The sequence below is a fragment of the Dermacentor variabilis genome, unplaced genomic scaffold (assembly GCF_050947875.1).
Source record: "Dermacentor variabilis isolate Ectoservices unplaced genomic scaffold, ASM5094787v1 scaffold_12, whole genome shotgun sequence".
NCBI lineage: Eukaryota > Metazoa > Arthropoda > Arachnida > Ixodida > Ixodidae > Dermacentor > Dermacentor variabilis.
Genome location: NW_027460280.1, coordinates 12,207,365 through 12,226,306, shown reverse-complemented (window position 1 = coordinate 12,226,306; position 18,942 = coordinate 12,207,365). Strand labels below are relative to the sequence as shown.

The 18,942-nt window shown below is 44.8% G+C and overlaps 1 protein-coding gene across 2 annotated transcripts in view; it reads left to right on the top strand.

Annotated features, from left to right (window-relative positions):
- SMC3 (structural maintenance of chromosomes 3) overlaps positions 1-18,942 on the top strand; it is a 463,962-nt gene that overhangs the window by 413,989 nt on the left and 31,031 nt on the right. For both annotated transcript variants that reach the window (XM_075676310.1, XM_075676309.1), the window contains 3 exons: positions 13,435-13,482; positions 16,182-16,359; positions 17,978-18,084. In XM_075676310.1, coding sequence (XP_075532425.1) covers positions 13,435-13,482; positions 16,182-16,359; positions 17,978-18,084 — 333 coding nt within the window. The remainder of the gene's footprint in view (positions 1-13,434; positions 13,483-16,181; positions 16,360-17,977; positions 18,085-18,942) is intronic.

Below are 18,942 nucleotides of genomic sequence, written 5' to 3'. Positions count from 1 at the left end.
GGTTGTAGCCCCTCCATACATGTTTTTGCCGACCAGGTTAAGTACCGCCAACCTACCCTCCTCTTCCACACTGCTCCCTAGCACACCCCCTCAGCTTCCGACATCAAGAGGAACTTGTGTAGTCCCAGCTTATGAATTTCGGCGGAAGCGACATCCCTGCTGCGTAGAGGTGCAAGCGAGCATTGACCGAGAATACAGTTGCCGACCGTCTATTCGGACCTCACGGGGACTGCGGAAATGTTCGAATAAACAGGTGTCCGAAAAAGCAGATTAAAAAAAAAAAGAGAAAGAAATCATTTATTTCCACGCACTTACTCAGGCTCGGCAGTAGGCTTGAAGAAATCGTGAACGCACCATTGCACGCTGTTCTGTTTACGCTCAATCAGATAAGCCTGAATCTTGGAGAGGGTCGTATGAAAGCACAGTCACTGCTTGTACACGCTCCACATGCGACAGCAGTGTAGCACATGGTGCATCATCTTACGACTCGGAGTCATCGTCCGACGGTGCTGCAGAAACCTGACGAATGATCTCGCCGTCGTCGAGTTCTGCGCATGTTAGTACAGCAGTGTCAGCACCTGTGAAACTGTCAAATGAGATGGCATCTGGAATCGCAATGCAACCACTGCGCAGATCTCCGCAGAACATTTTCGGCGTCGGTAGGGAGCACATTTGAAGGCGACAAATCCTTGGCCTCCCGGCACCCGCTTGCGGGCATGCCCCAGCGCAGTCTGCGCGGGCACTGTCAGCGCCATTAGACACTTGACGCGATGTTTCCGTATGCAGTGTTGGATCACCGCAACCTCGACACAGCACACAAAGCAAACACCGTCACGCCGACACCAGTCGCACAAACGAAAAACGTGGCCTATTCGCAGCGTCGTGCACAAAGAAACAAACAAATCCGCTGCTGATTGTCTTGACATGGCTTACTAAGCTGAGACTGGAACTGCTGTAGCAATTCTATCGAACCAGGCAGACACGATAATAGACAGTTTTAGTATAGCGTACGCTATTCCATTGCGTACGCTAAAAAATAGCGGGTCGTCACTGCGCATGCGCTGAACGCTAAACGAAATAGCGTGTATAGCGGGCGTACGCAACGCAAACGAGTTAGCGTTAGCGTTTTTGCGGGGTTTGCGGAGCTTGCAGGAAACATGGCGGCGGTCCCGGCTGCCCACTTCGAATTGAATTTGGCGTTGCTTTTGTAAAATGCACTTCGTTCGTAGCAAATGACTGTGTAAACGGCTTTCGCTTAGTCTCAGGCCGCTTCGACGACAGAGTATTATGGATAACCTCGTGGCGTTTTCGAGATCGCTTGTCGTTTCGAACGAGTCGAAGCCTAATGAAAGAAACGTTCGAGATGTCAGCGCCACCTGTCGCTAAAGGCGCGAAATAGCCGCAACGACGGCATATGGCCTCTGAGATCCGAAGATCTCGCCGGCCAACTAAAATTGTAGAAAATGTGCGCTGCTTAGCATACGCTATATTATAGCGTATAGCGTACGCTATAGTTGCGGACGCTAAACTAAAACTGTCTAATGATAAGCGGGGATTTCCAGTAGCGCCACTTCGTGGGGCAGCAAGGAGGGCTCCGTTCAAAACAAAAATGACGTTCAGCAAGTCGAGCCATGCACCGGTCAGAGTCGGTGCAGGGTGCTCTCGATCGAGTTCGCTCAAAGAGTGTCCGAACTTTCGGCTGTTGTTATACATTATGGTCTATGGAGAGAATGGCAGTGCCGCGAAGCAGACCGAATAATCGAGCATGTCTGAATTTTTGGAGTCCGAAAAATCAGTCGGCAACTGTATGGGAAGTGGAAATTGCAGAAGCGGAACTGGTGTGAGTGACGAATCGAGGAACAGCGCACATCAAAAGTTGGCGCTACTTAGCAAAATTGGCGGCAGCACGTGGATGGAGGGTCTTTACTCTTAGTCTGGTGGGCGGAGCTTCCGAAGCTGTCCAAGAAAATTGATTGTTGGACAGCAGTCCCAAGTAGCCTGGGACTGTCGTGGACTGATAATACAAGAGGCCCACTGCTGGCTTCTAAATGCGACAGCAACACTTAAGGTGCCATAATAGATGCTTGACTCAACATGCTGAATGTCAAAACACAAGCAAAATGCTGACTACGCAACCCAGAAACATAGCCCACCCAACAGCACTACTCAGCACACCCCAACCGCTGTTGGCGCTGCCGGAAGCTTGCCCCCTGGACACACTACCGGAACTATGTCAGATCTCAAAGGTGCTTGTGCCCGAAAAAGCCAGAGCACTCGGAGACTGAGGAGAGTGATTGAAATGCACCAGTCGGATGTAAAGTGCTTTGACAGAGGGCGACTAGTTGAATGCACTGTCACTCTCGGCCATAGTTAGAGGCAGAGCCGCCTATGAACGTATTTGTGCGCAGTAGCAAGGTGTTGTTCCTTGTTATAAAACTGAAATAGCGGATGGAAATAGGATGGAAATAGCGAGCCAACCTATTTTGTAAGATTCAACTCACAGCTGAGCTTAGCTTCAATAAAACGCAAGCACTGCTGTGACAAGTGTGGCATGAACTTCAAAATGATTGTTGCTCACTATTCCAATCATACAAGGTAAGAAAACCGTGAAGCAGATTGTTCCGGAATGTTGGCTAGGGTATGTAGAAAAATCCACCTGCATTGCTGGCTGATGCTGCATAGATTTACAGGGTGTTTAGTGACCTGAAAAACCTGGAATAGTCATGGAATCTGCCTTTTTTCCCCGATATCGGCTGCGCGGCCACCATATCGAAGGAAAGTACTCCGGAAAGAAAGACCGCACGGACGCTCACTGCAGCGAAACACTTGTGCCGTGTACTGTGTTGAAACTCTACTGGTAGCTCGAAGTTGGTGCGGTGCCAAAAACTTGCGTAAGACTGCAACTCCACTTTATTACAGAAAAGGGCCAGGGCTTCGTCCTGACTGCAGTGTGAACCACGTAGTTGCTGCCTTGCATTGACGGCTGTGAAATCGATGAACCCCTGCATTACACTTCGGCGACACTTCAAAAACACGTTGCTGACGCAGTCTTCTTGCAGCATTGGCCCGCTGTTGCTGGTGGTGATAGCGCGTGCCTGACTTCATGTACTCTTTTAAGGTGTGGTAACACAGGGTTGATACGAGACCGACAAGACGCTGATGCTGACGATTGGCTGACTATTCAGCACTGTGTCACTGAGACAATTTGATCATAAAATCATAATAAGCCGACAATGATGCAACCAATGGGTGCGAGTTGTCATATAGCGCGGCGGGCTTTCTTGACGACGGCAATAACAAAATCAGTGTGCCTACCATGATAGCTTGACCGAACCCTACGCAATTAGCCGTAGAACCGAGAATGTGATAGCTACAGCTCATTCACTTGTAAATATAGTTATTCATGCTCAAAATGCGTCGGCATGCCTTCGAAGTTAAATGCACGAGCTTCAGTCCTCTCAAGCTGTGCACGTGAAGTTTCAGTCAATGTTGGATCTTGTTTAGCGAAGGTTGGGCTAGGCCTGACCCCATCGAGTTCGTGCACCAGCTACTGATGGAGCTGAACTTAATAAGTAAGCAGTCAGGACGAAGGAAACTGCTCTTATAGTTAAGTGGTGGCCCTATAGCGATTTGATAACTACTCTTCACTTGGCATGGTACGTACACAATAAGTGGCAAGCGGCGATGCAGTGCTGTGTCAACATCTTGTACTTTGGTCAACGTTCCCGAACGCTGCCAGTCGCATTCCCGTAGATGGTGGGTCTGTGTGTGTTGTTATTTTGACACATTTCTTAATTCCAGAGAAGCACTGCTTACCTCTGCGTCAAACAGGAAAGAAGAGACAGTGTATTCGGTACAGCAACATAAACTTGCTCAGTTACCAACATTGTCAGTGATGGCATCCGTGTTTTCGTGAGAGAACTACACGGCCTATAAGTGGGGGCTTATGCTGAGCACAGTTGTCTCTAATAATACTTTATAGCACGAGCAAACTGTAAGTATGCTGAAGTTAAACAAAAGTGAGAATCAGTAGTAACAGCCCGTAATATATGTGCGTCTGGATCACAGTTGCAGTTGTTTAAGTCACTCGGCCGCTCATATTGACTCATCTCAGGGAGGAACAGCGTGGCTCATATGCGCAGATAAGTATGTTTTGTTACGTTTTGAGATTATTTCACATCAGTGATGCGCCGTTTCTACAATATCCAAAGCTAACAGGGTGCGCTCAGAGGTGTCTTGAATATGTGAAATGTTTAGGGAAGGTGTAAAAGGAATACAAAAAGCGATGTGCAATCGCAGACATCAGCTACAACGAACTCTAAGGCAGCCATGTTGGCAGACAGAACTCAGCGTGCCTTTATCGGCCGTGCTGTTACCACAACAGCGCACTCGGGCCTGTTCACCCACTATAGTCGATAGGTGAACGACATGCTGCCCTGGAGACACCATTAATAATTAATCTCAATCCAAGAAACACACAACCGACGCACACTCAACATGGCCGCAGGTACACAAATCAACCGGTGAAATCCCCGGCACCCTTCCACAGCGTTTCCAGCGGCGTGCGTCAGAGGGCAACACAGGAACATGAAGGAGGTGGATTGTGAGGCAATTCCTTGTTTTACCGAAGGGAGTCATATAAAATGGTAAAAAAAATTCAACTTGCAATTTCCCAATGGATGGCTGGCCCTACAAAACTTTCTTCGGCCAGAATATTGCATTTGTACATTGCACTTAGGTCAATAATTAGTCAAGCAATTATGAAAATTAGAATTATTAACTTTTTACCCAAAAGAGTGAGGCAATTGATTCTAAGAAAGCAGGGCATTTGAGGAAGTTTCTTGACCAGTTAAGAGACGTAGGAATAGCTGATGCTGCTAATTTGTGCAGAGTAATGACTTCCTACAAATTTGGCCCAGTAAACTGAAATTGAATTGCCGATTAGAGCAACTGTTATGATCTTACCAGACGCATATGATTGATGGGACTGTTTACTCCCTACCACCGGGCGAGCATTCTTCTAAAGCTGTCATCCCCCTAGCTTCATGCTCCCCCAACTTAACTTCGCTGCACCATGCGCGCCTGTCCTATTTATTTAATTTCATTTTTGTTATTGTACCCATAACCAGCACTTTAGTTCATGAAGTGAAAGAAAAAGTAGGGATACTGTCGCCTTTACATGCAATATACAAAGCCTCCTAAAATTTGTGTTGACCATCTAACAAGTTCTGTAGCTACGATCGCTGCGACATCTTAATCCTGTTTGAAATAAGACACGTCAGTGTGCTTCCTGCATTCCAAAAATTCCATTTACCATCATCATCATCATGCCAAAGGAACCATATCCGAGCTGGCCCTAAGGATACTAGGAAACAAGGAGATCAAGCCACACACATTGATATGGTTTCCAGCCCACATGGGACAGATCGAGGGTGCCCCGCCCAACCTCAACGAGTCGGCACACGGAGCTGCGCGAGGGATCATCAACCGCGTAGCTACCGGGCAGCGTGACGCTGGGGCTACTGACAATCGGGGCTCTCCTTCCTCCTACACGGAAATTACTAAGCACTTTTATTTGGCTCGGAGGATCTACCCCCTCCCACATTGCAAACTCAATAGACCTCAAGCTTTGACACTAAGGCTTCTACAGACGGGGGCTTACCCAAACCCCCTACTTCTTCACAAGGTGTACCCCGAAATTCAGACAACAAATGCATGTGCACTATGCAATGATTTAGCGAATTTACCTCACATGCTCTGGCGATGTCCCGCGTTACACAGCGATAAAAACAACACTTCTTCACGTTGGGATGCGGTCCTACACAGCCCCAACCTCGAAGAACAGTTATGGGCTGTCCAACGGGCCCGCGACGCGGCGGAGAGACTCGGCCTCTCTGTCCCGACGTGGGAGCGGCCCGCTACGCGCTAGTGCGCGCCCTAAAGGACCCTAATAAAGTTTTTTCATCCATCCATCATCAGCCTCTTTTATGTCCAGTGCAGGACGAAGGCCTCTCCCTGCGATCTCTAATTACCCCTGACTTGCGCCAACCAATTTCAACTAACGCCCGCGAATTTCCTAATTTCATCGCGCCACCTAGTCTTCTATCGTCCTCGACTGCGTTTCCCTTCCCTTGGTACCCATTATGTAACCCTAATGGTTCAACGGTTATCTAACCGGCACATTTCATGACCTGCCCAGCTACATTTTTTTCTCTTAATGTCAATTAGAATATCGGCTATACCCATGTACTCTCTGATCCAAACCGCTCTGCATCTTAACATTATGCCTAGCATTCTTCGATCCATTGCTCTGCACAATCCCTAACTTGTTCTCGAGCTTTTTTGTCAGTCTCCAAGTCTCTGCCCCATATGTCAGCACTGGTGAAATGCACTGATTCTACACCTTCCTTTTCAATGATAATGGTAAGCTTCCAGTCACGAGCTGGCAATGTCTGCCGTATGCGATCCAACCCATTTTTATTCTTCTACGAATTTCCTTCTCATGATCAAGGTTCCCTGTGATTAGTTTACCTAGGTAAACGTACTCCTTTACAGACTCCAGAGGCTGACTGGCGATCCTGAACTCTTGTTCTTTTTGCTTGGCTGTTCATCATTATCTTATTCTTCTGCATATTTATCTTCAACCCCACTCTTACACTCTCTCTGTTAAGGTCCTCAATCATTTGTTGTAACTCGTCTGCATTGTTGCTGAATAGAACAGTGTCATCGGCAAACCGAAGGTTGCCAAGGTATTCGCCGTCGACCTTTAATCCTAAGCCTTCCCTGTTTAATAGCTTGAATACTTCTACCAAGCACGCAGTGAATAGCACTGAAGAGATTGTGTCTCCTTCTCCGACCCCTTTCTTTATAGGTATCTTCCTGCTTTTCTTGTGTAGAATTAAGGTAGCTATAGAACCTCTGTAGATATTTTCCAAGGTGTTTATGTAAACGTTCTGTACTCTTTGATTACGTAATGCCTCTATGATTGCTGGTATCTCTACTGAAACAAATGCGTTTTCGTAATCTATGAAAGCCATATAGAGAGGCTTATTGTACTCTGCGGATAACCTGATTAATGACCTGGATGTGATCCATTGTAGAGTATCCCTTCCTGAAACCAGACTCTTGGTTGACTAAAGTCCAATGTTGGCCTTATTCTATTGGAGATGATTTTGGTACATTTTTTATATAAAACTGGGAGTAAACTAATGGGCCTATAATTTTTCAATTCTCTAACGTCTTCCTTTTTGTGGATTAGTATAATGTTTGCATTCTGCCAGTTTTCTGGGACCCTGGCTTGCACTCAACAGACACTTCGTATAAAGAGCCGCCAATTTTCCAAGCATTATGTCTCCTCCATCTTTGATTAAATTGACTGTTATTCCATCTTCTCCTGCCGCTCTTCCTCGTTTCATGTCCTGGGTAGGCCCTTCTGACCTCATCGCTAGTTACAGGAGGAGTTTCTGCATCCTGTTCATTACTGTTTCTAATGGAGGTATCCTGACTCCTCTGGGTACTGTACAGGTCATTATAGAGTTCTTCCGCTGCTTTTACTATATCTTCGAGATTGCTGATAATATTACCCTGCCTATCTTTCAGTGCATACATCTTGGTTTGTCCTATGCGAACTTTCTTTCTCTGATTTCTGGCTGTGTCCACTTGTTACGGCTTCTTCAGTCTTTCTCACGTTATAGTTTCGAATATCACTTATTTTCGCCTTGTTGATCAGTTTTGACAGTTTCGCGAATTCTATCTTATCTTTTGAGTTGGACACTTTCATTCTTTGTTGTTTCTTCATTAGATCCTATTTTATTTGGGAGAGCTTGCCTACTGGTTGCCTTGTTGCCTTGCCTCCCACTTCAATTGTGGCCTCTGAAGCCAGTGTAGTTACGGTTTCATTCGTTATCTCTGTCATCTTCATCTCTCTGTTCTAAGGCTGTATATTTGTTTGCAAGTACCAGCCTGAATTGGTCTGCTTTTACCCTTACTGCCTCTAGGTTGAACTGTTTCTTCATGACCAATTTTACTCTTGTCTTCAAATTGAGGGAAATCATAGCCCTCACTAACATATGATCACTGCATTTTACCCAACCTCTATCACTTCTACATCCTGCGCTATGCTGGGATCAGCAGAAAGTCTGAAAGCAATTTCATTTGTTGTTTCACCATTAGGGCTTTTCCTGGTCCACTTTCTGTTGCTACGCTTCCTGAAAAAGGTGTTCGTTATTCGAAGCTTATTCCTTTCTGCGAATTCTACCAGCACCTCTCCTCTAGCGTTTCTAGAATTGACGCCGTAGTTTCCAATTGCTTGTTCACCAGCCTGCTTTTTCCCCACTTTTGCATTGAAGTCGCCCATTACTACAGTATACAGAGTTTGTACTTTTCTAATTGCTAATTCAACATCTTCATAAAACTGATCTACTTCATTGTCGTGACGGGATGTTTGAGCGTAGGCTTGTACTACTTTCAATATATACCTCTTTTTAAGTTTGATTATGACTGCAGCTACCCTCTCATTAATGCTCTAGAATTCGTCAATGTTGCCCGCTATGTCCTTACGGATTAGGAATCCTGCCCCGTATTGCTTCTTATCTGGGAGGCCTCTATAGCAAAGGAAATGTCCGTTATTCAGCAATGTATAAGCCTCACCAGTTCTTCTAATCTCACTAAGGTCGACAATATCCCAAACAATGTCTGACAGTTCCTCAAAGAGATCTGCTAAGCTAGCCTCACTCAACAGAGTTCGGCAAGTAAAGGTTGACAGGGTCAGTTTCCATTGGCGGCCTGTCCGGACCCAGAGATTCTTAGCACCCTCTGCTGCGTTACAGGTCCGACAACCACCTTGGTCAGGTGCTCCGCAGCTGCTGGGGACTGAGGGCCACGGGTTAATTGTAGGAATCATTTGGGAGGTAGTGGCCGAATACTGCACCAAGGAGGCCAATTCCTGTTCTGGTGAGGGAGTGTCCTTGTTGAAGCTTAGTGGGCCTTCCTAATTTAGTTGTACCGGGATTAGCATAGCCCCACTTGCTCTCGGCATCTTTTGCCAGTGTCAGGCGTCACTCCAAGCCTGCAGATCTAGTGGACTGGAGGAGGTGAATTTCAAGCTTACCATCGTCAAAAAAAAAAAAAAAAAGTGCCTTATGGAAGGATTCGAACTTTTGACTATGGCAACTGAGCATTCGACATAGCTTAGTCAAGTAATCCCATAGGTGGTGAGGCTATCTTATCGCCAAAAAGTACAGCCGAGAGGGCCCTACATGCCTAAAAAACTTCTTTGATTTATCCGCAATAGATGTGTTTTCCTGATCGCGATAGGTAACTCATATAGAACGATTTCTAAGCGGTTCTGGCCTTGTAGTTCCGGAATCCTCGCGTGTGCAGGCGGCCGTGAACTTGGCTAGGCAAACTATACAGGTGTTCCGAAAGCTTTTCACAGTTGCGAATTCATGCTCGTGATCTACGGAGTACAAATGGAAACCCGCGAAAATGAATGTGGAAGAAATGAATGGATGCAAACTACGACCTTTCATATATATAGATTTTTTTTCACTTGATGAAAATCTGTATGTGAACTATGCAACCGTTGTTGTTGCGTTAATTTTTTTTTTATTGTTTGCGTGATACTGCAAACCTTCTCATCACTTTTTCTCTTCCTTTAGCGCTACAATTTTTTGGGGGGGTGGAGGCTCTCTTAGAAAGTCAGCGCGAGGCATGTCGGTAGAGTCAGTTTAAGTGAGTTTAGTAAACCTCAAATTTCTGAAAGCATGCTTGAATTTTCCGCGATATACAGGTTTTGATGATGGTGGCACGGCATAGTATTTCTCAGTGTTTCTAGCATCGTGGTTTCAGAGTCTCCCATACGCAAGTGGCCATGAACACAGTTAGATGCACAATGTATTTTCAGCGAATTTGAACAGCACTTAAAAGTAGTGTGGAAAAAAAAAAAAGAAAATAAGAATTTAGTTCACTAGCCACGTATGGAGGGAGGTACACCAAACAGTTCTTGGTTGCCTGTCTCATGCATTGGAGAAATCTTTCCAAACGAGACGGAACTGGTACTGATGCACCGCGCAAGGCTGAGACGTCAGATATGAGAAGGGTGCATTGACAGTGACTTTCGCTCAAAGGCAAATCCTCAGTGGCGAGACGGGCCGCTAAACAATAGTTCTGAGCCGCGCCTAAAACAGGCGACCTTGGAAGTGACCTTGCTCTATGACTGTAATGCGCTTATATGACGCCTCCTTTAAGCTACAGCGTAAGCGTCTGCGATCAGTTAGACATTGTTTGTACACTTTGTGCAAGAAACCTACCGACGTCCATTTTGCTGCCATACTTGCAATACATGCAATTTAGCAGTTGCGGATACATGCTCGTGATCTACAGAAGTACAAACGGAAACCCGCGAAAACACACACACACACACTCCGCCACCGGGTTCTCTACGACACCGAGCTCATACCGCTACTCACATTTAAAATGATAATAATGTGCACGATGCGCTTGCTTCAATTACAAAAAGAGGGGCATCTGAGTAGGCGCCTATTGGCAGGGCATTCCGGAAATTTCTGCAACCCATTTAATCTTACGTGCCTAAAAAACTTCTTTGAGTTATCCGCAATAGATGTGTTTTCCTGATCGCTATGGGTGACTCGATATAGAATGATTTCTAAGTGGTTCTGGCCTTGTAGTTCCGGAATTCTCGTGTGCGCAGGTGGCCGTGCACTTGGCTAGGCAAACTATACAGGCTTTCCGAAGGCCTGTCACAGTTGCGAATTCATGCTCGTGATCTACAGGAGTACAAACGGAAGCCCGCAAAAACGAATATAAGTGTAAATGTAGAAGAAATAAATGAACGCAAACTACAACCTTTTATTTATTTTCTTTTACTTGAAAATCTGTATGTGAACTTTGCAACTGTTGTACTTGCAACAAAGAGTCCATTCAACCTTTTTTTTTTTTTTTTCTCTAGTGTGAATGTCCAGTCAAAAAAGGTTCCTTAGGGATGTATCAATCAAATTAACCCTTTCAGCATCACTGACATATCGCTTTATTTCTGTCCTGCCATGTCCCTTTTGTCATTCCTTTTGTCAGATAGGAATGTGTGTACCACAACCACAAAAGAAGTTGCCATTATTCGTGTAATTTTTTTCATTTCTGCAAAGCCAAAAATAAACAGTTGTGTTCGTTTCATAGTATCTGAGAGAGAAACACTATGCTGGGGGTTGGTCACCTCTGAAAAAAACCAATGCTGAAAGGGTTGGTTTATGCTATGAACCCAGCTGCAGTCAGGTTTTTGCACCATAAAGGCCAGTAACAGTGCTGGAAGGAATCTGTGCAGCTAGAAAGCCTTTGTGTTCTTGATATTTTTGGCGTTGGGGAGTCATGCTTTGCTTGGCTGGTGGTCTGTGCAAAGCAAATGAGTGTGCTCTGCCATGAATGTTGGCAATCAGTTGGACACCTAGGTGAGCAGTGTGGTCTATTGGAGAAAGTTGGTGTGGGCTGTGCAGCTGCGAGGTAAACTGTGCAGTGAGAAATGGCTAACACCTGCAGTGACTGCATGATGACTTCAGCCCATGAGTTCAAGAGGATGCATGTAGCAGAGCTTCCTCAAAGAGCCATAGTTCATGGGAACTTTCTTGCCGTACCATGGTTGCATCCACTTACATGTTTCTTTGTTTTCAGTCTTTTTTCTTTCTTTTTTCTTTTTTCTTTTTCTATGGCTTAAAGGGGCGTGAAAACGAAACATCAATTCAGTGAAAACTTTTTCGTTGATTTTCAGTAGGAGATTGTTTACTAGAAATGAAAATGAAGGCCAAACTTACATTTTTTGAATTTGTGTTGAAAGATCAGCACTGGAACGTCTGTGTGGCATCATGGATATTTTTACTATTTGGGTTGTTGTGGCTCAGTAGAAGTTCTCCAAGATCACCAAGTTCAGTCTTTGGCTCCTGCACTTGAGCACATCACAAAAGTGATGATGTCGCAGGGAGCTGGCATGGGAACTGATAAACGGGGTCGCCACATACTCGTTCTTTCCTTTAATAAAGCGAATAGCTTTCTTTGGCTCTTGCGCCTGTTAATGGTTGGTCGTTAACCACATTTTCTCCACTGACACAAAGGGCATGTGTTCTCGCGCATCTGAATTCCAAGGTGTGTTATGTACGTTATGTACCAGTTAACGTTAGCCAAGCTGCTCAACGGGGGGTGGGGTGGGGGGGCAGAGGGGGGAGCATCGTCGTTAGAAGTCTGACGACCAAGCACCGTTGGTCTTAAGATCATACCAGCACATTTTTGCAAGCTGTAAATTTGCATGAAAGCCAACACACCCTTCTCCAACAGGCTGTCACCGCAAGCAGAGATAAGGTGATCATAACATCATCCTTGTGAGCATTAGTATATTAATATTAGAAAACGTTCACAAAATTGACCTAATACCGAATTAAAATTATTAGTTGCTACTTTTACAAAAAAATTTTGAGTCATGGAATTTACCCAGCAAAAGTCTAGGTAAACCTTGAGAAGTTTGGGTATGTTGAAAAGGGAATTCACTAGATACCGTGATTTACATAGCAGTGACATGACAGATGGCTCAGAAATATGGTGGAAAGCATTGGCTGCATGCCAAAGTACATTTTCGGCTACCTTGCATCGAATCAGTGGAAACGAGGGTAAAATTTTCCATTGGCAGAGTAGTTTCACACCACATTGTGTTTTTTTCGAGAGCAGCTAACGCTCCGCGGCAGAGGGACACGGTGGGATCACACTCCTGCTCAGCTGATACCTACTATAGCCTCCACTTCGCTGCCAAAATATAATTTATTTGATTGGATAGGTGTAGCCCCTTAGTAATAGTAGCATGCTGTGCAGACTACAAAGCAATGAAAATTGATTTTTCTCCTTGGTCTTGTTATTTCCTGTCCCTTAGGCAGAAATTGTGTCCTGGCAAAGAGCAGTTGCATTCTATGAATGCACTGCCTACTAATGGAAAGCAGGCTAGGAGACACACTCTCAGCAGTGCCATTCACTGTATACTTGCTAGAAGCATACTAGATTGGGCAGGGTTGCATGTAAGTATTATAATGGAGCACATAGAGGAGGACTCTTAGGCAAGGAACATATGCAAGGGAGGTGACAGGGCCACCTGGGACACGAGCTCTGCTGGCTGCCTTTTGAGGGATATTGATACAGTTGAAGGGACTGCTTTGCTTTTTTTTTTTTTTGTCCTTTTTAATCTCGCCATACGTCCTCCGCTGCTGCTGCTCTAGATCCGGTATGCGAGCAAGGCCATTGTGGAAATGGCTTTTTCTTTTTTTTTTTTTTTTTTTGAGAGCAGATGTCTGAAATATTTTCTGCATCACTTGGCTTCCCACTTGAAGATGGGTTTAAGATTTGTCACTTGATGGATTTTCCCACTCTTTTTTATCGCTGTACCAGGAGGGCCAGACACCATCAGTGGACCACTTCTCTGGTGTGGGAATCAGGGTGAGTTTTGGCCTCATTATCTCTCTCTTTCTCTCTTTTTTTTATTGGGTTGCAGTAAATATGGTATGTGTGGTTAACTAGGCGGGTAGCATGTTCAGAGTTGCAACAAAGTGCTGCATTTGGGACTTGCTGCGCCAAGATGCTCCAAAACACTGAGCGTGACCACCAAGCTGTGCTCGTGTTCAAGCCAGTTTTAAAGAGGAGTAAAAAAATGGTCTGTGTTTTGTCAACATTATCTTAAGATATCTGTAGCTGCCGCACTCTCTTAGTATCGTGCCATTTTAGCCTGCATTCCTCTGCATTCACATGTGATAATGTGTGCCTGTATTAGCATGCCTGCAAACCTGAGCTCATGTTTTGTCATGGAGTTGCATATCTTCATATTTATCTTCCGATATCCCAGCACTATCACACCTGCCAGACAAAACACACTTTGCTGGCTTGGTAATCCAGTGTTGAAAGAAGCCTGTTAATACTCATTCAATTTGAGTGTGTCTTTTTGTGTGCGTGAGGGGGGGGGGGAGGGGGGTGCGTGTGTAAGTGTTTTATTTACAGGGGTGTGAGTACATGTGGTAAAAGGTAAATATGAAACCTTCAAATGGGCTGCGCGTCACTTGCGAGGAGCACCATAGCAGTATACAAGTCACATTTAAGTCTGAGGACATTTTGTTTAAGTTATTTGAAGTGTCCATAGTGCAACAATGTTACCGCCTCTGTCGAATACTAATACTGTAGAACCTCGTTTAAGGCCGACCCACATGGAGCGAACTTTTCTGACGAACTTGCGGTGGCATGCCTTCGTCGTGCTGCACATACATGCAACGAAAAGCAGGTGGCGGCGCCAGGCCACTGCCACCATGATTTCAACCAGAAGTCGGATGAAGTCTGGCCCTGATTGGTCCGTGCTACCTGCGTGCGTTCGCTGCTTCCGCTGGCGACAGTATCGAGCCCGGCTTGATCAACAGCGAACAGCAACGTTTTGTCTGCCTGCTGCCGCTTTTTCGCCGGAAAGTAACTCCGTGTGGGTGGGCCTTTATACAATCCTGTTTTGTACTATTTCCCAGCACGCTGCAGGTTGATTTGGTATAGTTACATTGCACTCTGAAGGAGCCAAAGGCCCTTTGGCAACTGTGCTTTTAAATACATGTCACACCAGCGTTGGTCTTGTAGTGATCAATTTCCCACTGCCAAATTAATCAAAATAGAGTTTGCAAACAATACCTGAACTTATTTAGTGTCTCTTTAGCATCGTAAACAACAAAGCTACAATTGCTAGCATTGGCAATGCCCGAGAAATTAATGCCAGCTTCGCTGTGTGTGAGGTAGCCCAAACTGGAACTAGACTGGATGGAGCCAAGCTTTAGGACCAAGTTTATGTGCCATTAATGGGCTGTGTTGTCACATATTTGCTGTGCTACATGCAGTACTGCCTCACAAATCATTGGACCTGCACTACCCAAGCAGACATTGCTTATAGAGTTAAAGCTTGATGTAATGAACTTCAATATAACGAAATTCTTGATATAACGAAGTATTTAACTTTTCATAACCTCTTGTCCATAGAACACCATGTATTTAGAACCTCAATCTAACGAAGTTTCACAGCCGCCTCAAAGGAATACCGAGAAAATAAATGGAAACCTTTAAAGGTGGTCAGATGATTGAATTACAAGCAGCTGCTTGCAAACGCACCTCTCAAATCACATACTCCACCACAAGAGCGACTGGCCACATCGTGTGCAATAAGATCCTATCGCACCCCGAGCACTGTGTGCTTTAGGTGCGAGTGAAAGTGTGCGAGGGTGAGAGAAGAAAGATGGCTTCACGAGTGCTGCCTTCCCGCGCGAGCAAAGGGAAAAAGGGGGAGGGGAGGGAGCTCGCAGTAACGCGATCAAGCGCACGCGAGGGGGCGGAGCGGGGGAAAGTTGCCAGTCTTCTCGATTTCTTGCTTTCTTGTGCAGCGACCGTGGCTGCGCATGGCTGTAAGCGCTGTTGAGCGCATACGCTGCCGGGCGCCCTGCTTGTGTGGTAATATGCCGCGTGTGCAAAGAGTGGGCAGGCCGAGATGGCGTGGTACAATGTAAGCTGTCTTGTGGTGCGTTTACTATTGAAGGTTGCGTGATCTCGAGTTTTGGTAACCCGTTGGAGCGAGAGGCAGACGAAGCATTCGCTCCCCGCTGCCGGCGCCTTTCCTGATAGCATTGTCCTAGTGCGAATAACGCTATCAGCAGTGGGTGCAGAATGCACACAAAAACGTGTGCTTAATTCGCTTAATTCGTACTGTCGATAAGATATCGTCGACGTACACGGCATGAAACCATATCATTCGTCACTGACTACCAAATTTATCAAAATGAATTGTTTTCCTATTGAAATTTGTTTTGTTTTTTTCGATTTCTTGATAATTCGAAAAAGTTTGCGGCCCCTTCCCATGCAAGAAAAATCAATCGGTGACTTTACGTGTGTGCATAAAAGGTCACATTTTAATAGAATGAAATTTCAATATAAACAAAGCAAATTGCTAATTTTTCTGACTTCGTTATATCGAGGTCTAACTGTATTATCACACAATAAATGTCATGTATGTATCAGATGTCGATTCTGCACATTGATAACAGCTTGTTTAGTCACTGCTCATCACTTCAAGCCTCTATTGTGTTTTGGACGAATTGCACAGCAGTCAGCTAGGTCTTTTTCAGGTGTCATTTGTGGGCAAGTCAAGCGAGATGAAGGAAATGCAGCAGCTGTCAGGTGGTCAGAAGTCGCTGGTTGCATTGGCACTTATCTTTGCAATCCAGAAGTGTGACCCTGCACCCTTCTACCTGTTTGATGAGATTGACCAGGCACTTGACTCACAACATCGCAAAGCAGTTGCAGGCAAGTTGACCCCTTAAAAAGGTCCTGTTCTCTGTCTACATTTGGTGTGCACAGAAAACACGAATGAATTGAACATCTTAGCATGCTTAAATAGTGCAATTTTCTAATTGTACATACTACTGCAGTAAAACCACGTTAATTGATATTGCATAGGACCAAAAAAAAATTGCAAATTAACAAAATGTCATAACATTGAGGGTATATTGAGGGTATCAAGAAAATAATAAGCAAATGCTTACTACATCAACAAACATTTATTTGCTAAATGAATCAGCGGCTCCTGTTTCTATTTTGCACGAAAGTAGTATGGAGGCTGCAATCCTCATAATCTTGTGGCTGATTAGCACTCGCTGCGGCGGAGGCCTCTCGACTTCCTTCGCAGCGCAGCCACGGCTCGCATGTTCATCCGAGACATGCTTTTCACTACCGCGCGTGCATCCCGGATATTTTTCCGCCCCTGAGCTGGTCGCCAACAGATCTGCGGTCTATTACGATGTAGCCGGGGCTCTTCATTCTTGACAGCTTCCTCCGTGTTTTTAACATTGCACGAGTAAAAACAAAACTACTGTTTGCTGCAACCGCTGCAGACGAAACCGCTGTTTCTATCAGAGTGATCATGCACGGCAACCATGCATTACTAAAGGCGCACAGCTGATGCGTGCACCTAGTCATAACAAAATTACTGTTTGCTGCTGCATCCGCTGCGGACGAAACCATGGTTTTTATCAACGCGATCATGGATGGTGACTGCGTAGTTCTGAAGGCATGCGGCAAACATGTCATGCATGGTGGTAAACGCAAGAATATTACAAAGCCATAAATAAGCACGAAGTGCTCTGGTGCTCCTTCCATTCATGTACGAGTTCTGCTGATGATTATGGCGATGTTAATACCGCGGCATTGGTTGGATACTACATTGATAAAGCTACACTGGTGTACAGTGTTGTACTAGTAGATCAGAGGCTTGCACTGCTCTCTCGGCATGCTTGCAAAGTGATCACCGTGAACATAAGACAAGGCATGGTGGTATATGCAACAGTTTACTGCAGCAGGCACTTGGCTGTTTGTGTTTAAACCCTAAATGACGACACAATACCAGGGCACACTGCAACACATGTAGAGCGGCCACATTTGCACTCTGCCTTGGCCATGTTGCTTAAAGGAGTAAGTAATGTTCAAGTAAGAAAAAGGTAATTGTATCCAGTTCCAGGAAACCTTTAATTAATTAAAACAAGAATTTAAATGCATCAGTTTCTATTAGAATTTCAAGGGGATAGAGTTACAATTGCGGTGTTATATTATACGGAGATAGCCGATATCCTAATTGACATTAAGAGAAAGAAATGGAGCTGGGCAGGTCATGTAATGCATAGGTGGACTGTTAGGGTTACAGAATGGGTGCCAAGGGGAGGCAGGCGCAGTCGAGGATGGCAGAAGACTAGGTGGGGTGATGAAATTAAGAAATTCAGAGGCGCTAGTTGGAATCGATTGACGCAAGACGGGTAATTGGAGATCGCAGGGTGAGGCCTTCGTCCTGCACTGGACATAAAATAGGCTGATGATGATGATCAATCAGTTTTCTTTTTTTTTTTTTTTTTTTTGTCCCTCCCTGTTTCAGACATGATTCATGAGCTCTGCAGTGGGGCACAGTTCATCACGACAACCTTTCGTCCCGAGTTGCTGGAGAAGGCAGACAAATTTTATGGTGTCAAGTTCCGTAACAAGGTGACCATTGCTTCTATTGTGGACCGAAGAAAACATGCACATTTTCAGTCCATCCATCCTTCCTTAATTTTTATTTTTTTGTTAGCAGTATTCACTATTTTTCATATGCTGTGTGCTGCTGACTGGTGTACCGGCTGATTGATCCTATGTGGAACATAGGATTACAGAACAAGCCTTGAAACCTAGCTTTATCCTTGGATAGTGCTTGCTGTTGATCAAGATATATTTGCATGTCTGCAGATCCCTTCTTAGGCAGAAATACTGGGCTCTTTGGCAGTTGCACTAAATAATAATGAGGCGTTTAATTCAGACTTAATGCAGTACAAACGTGTTTTCACCACCAAAGAGAGCAGTGGAGGCCCTTTTCATCTCTGTCAATATCCACTTGCTTACAAATGTGTAAAATATGTGTAACTGTGCTTAAATTAGTCATATCATAAGAAGCCAACAAACACTGACACCAAGGACAACATAGGGGAAATTACTTGTGCTTAATAAATGAAATAAAGAAAGGATAAATTAATGGAAATTAAAGTGGATGAAAAAACAACTTGCCGCAGGTGGGAACCGCACCCACTACCTTCGCATTGTAGGTTCGGTTCCCACCTGCGGCAAGTTGTTTTTTCATCCACTTTAATTTCCATTAATTTATCGTTTCTTTATTTCATTTATTAAGCACAAGTAATTTCCCCTATGTTGCTCTTGGTGTCAGTGTTAGTTGGCTTCTTATGATATGATTAATAAAAATGAGACCCCTAGGTTAACCGCCTTTCTTCTCGTGTGTTTAAATTAGTAACATTTCTAAATGGATTTTTGAAGGCCCAAGGTATTTAACTATACCCCTGCAAAGTTCTATTC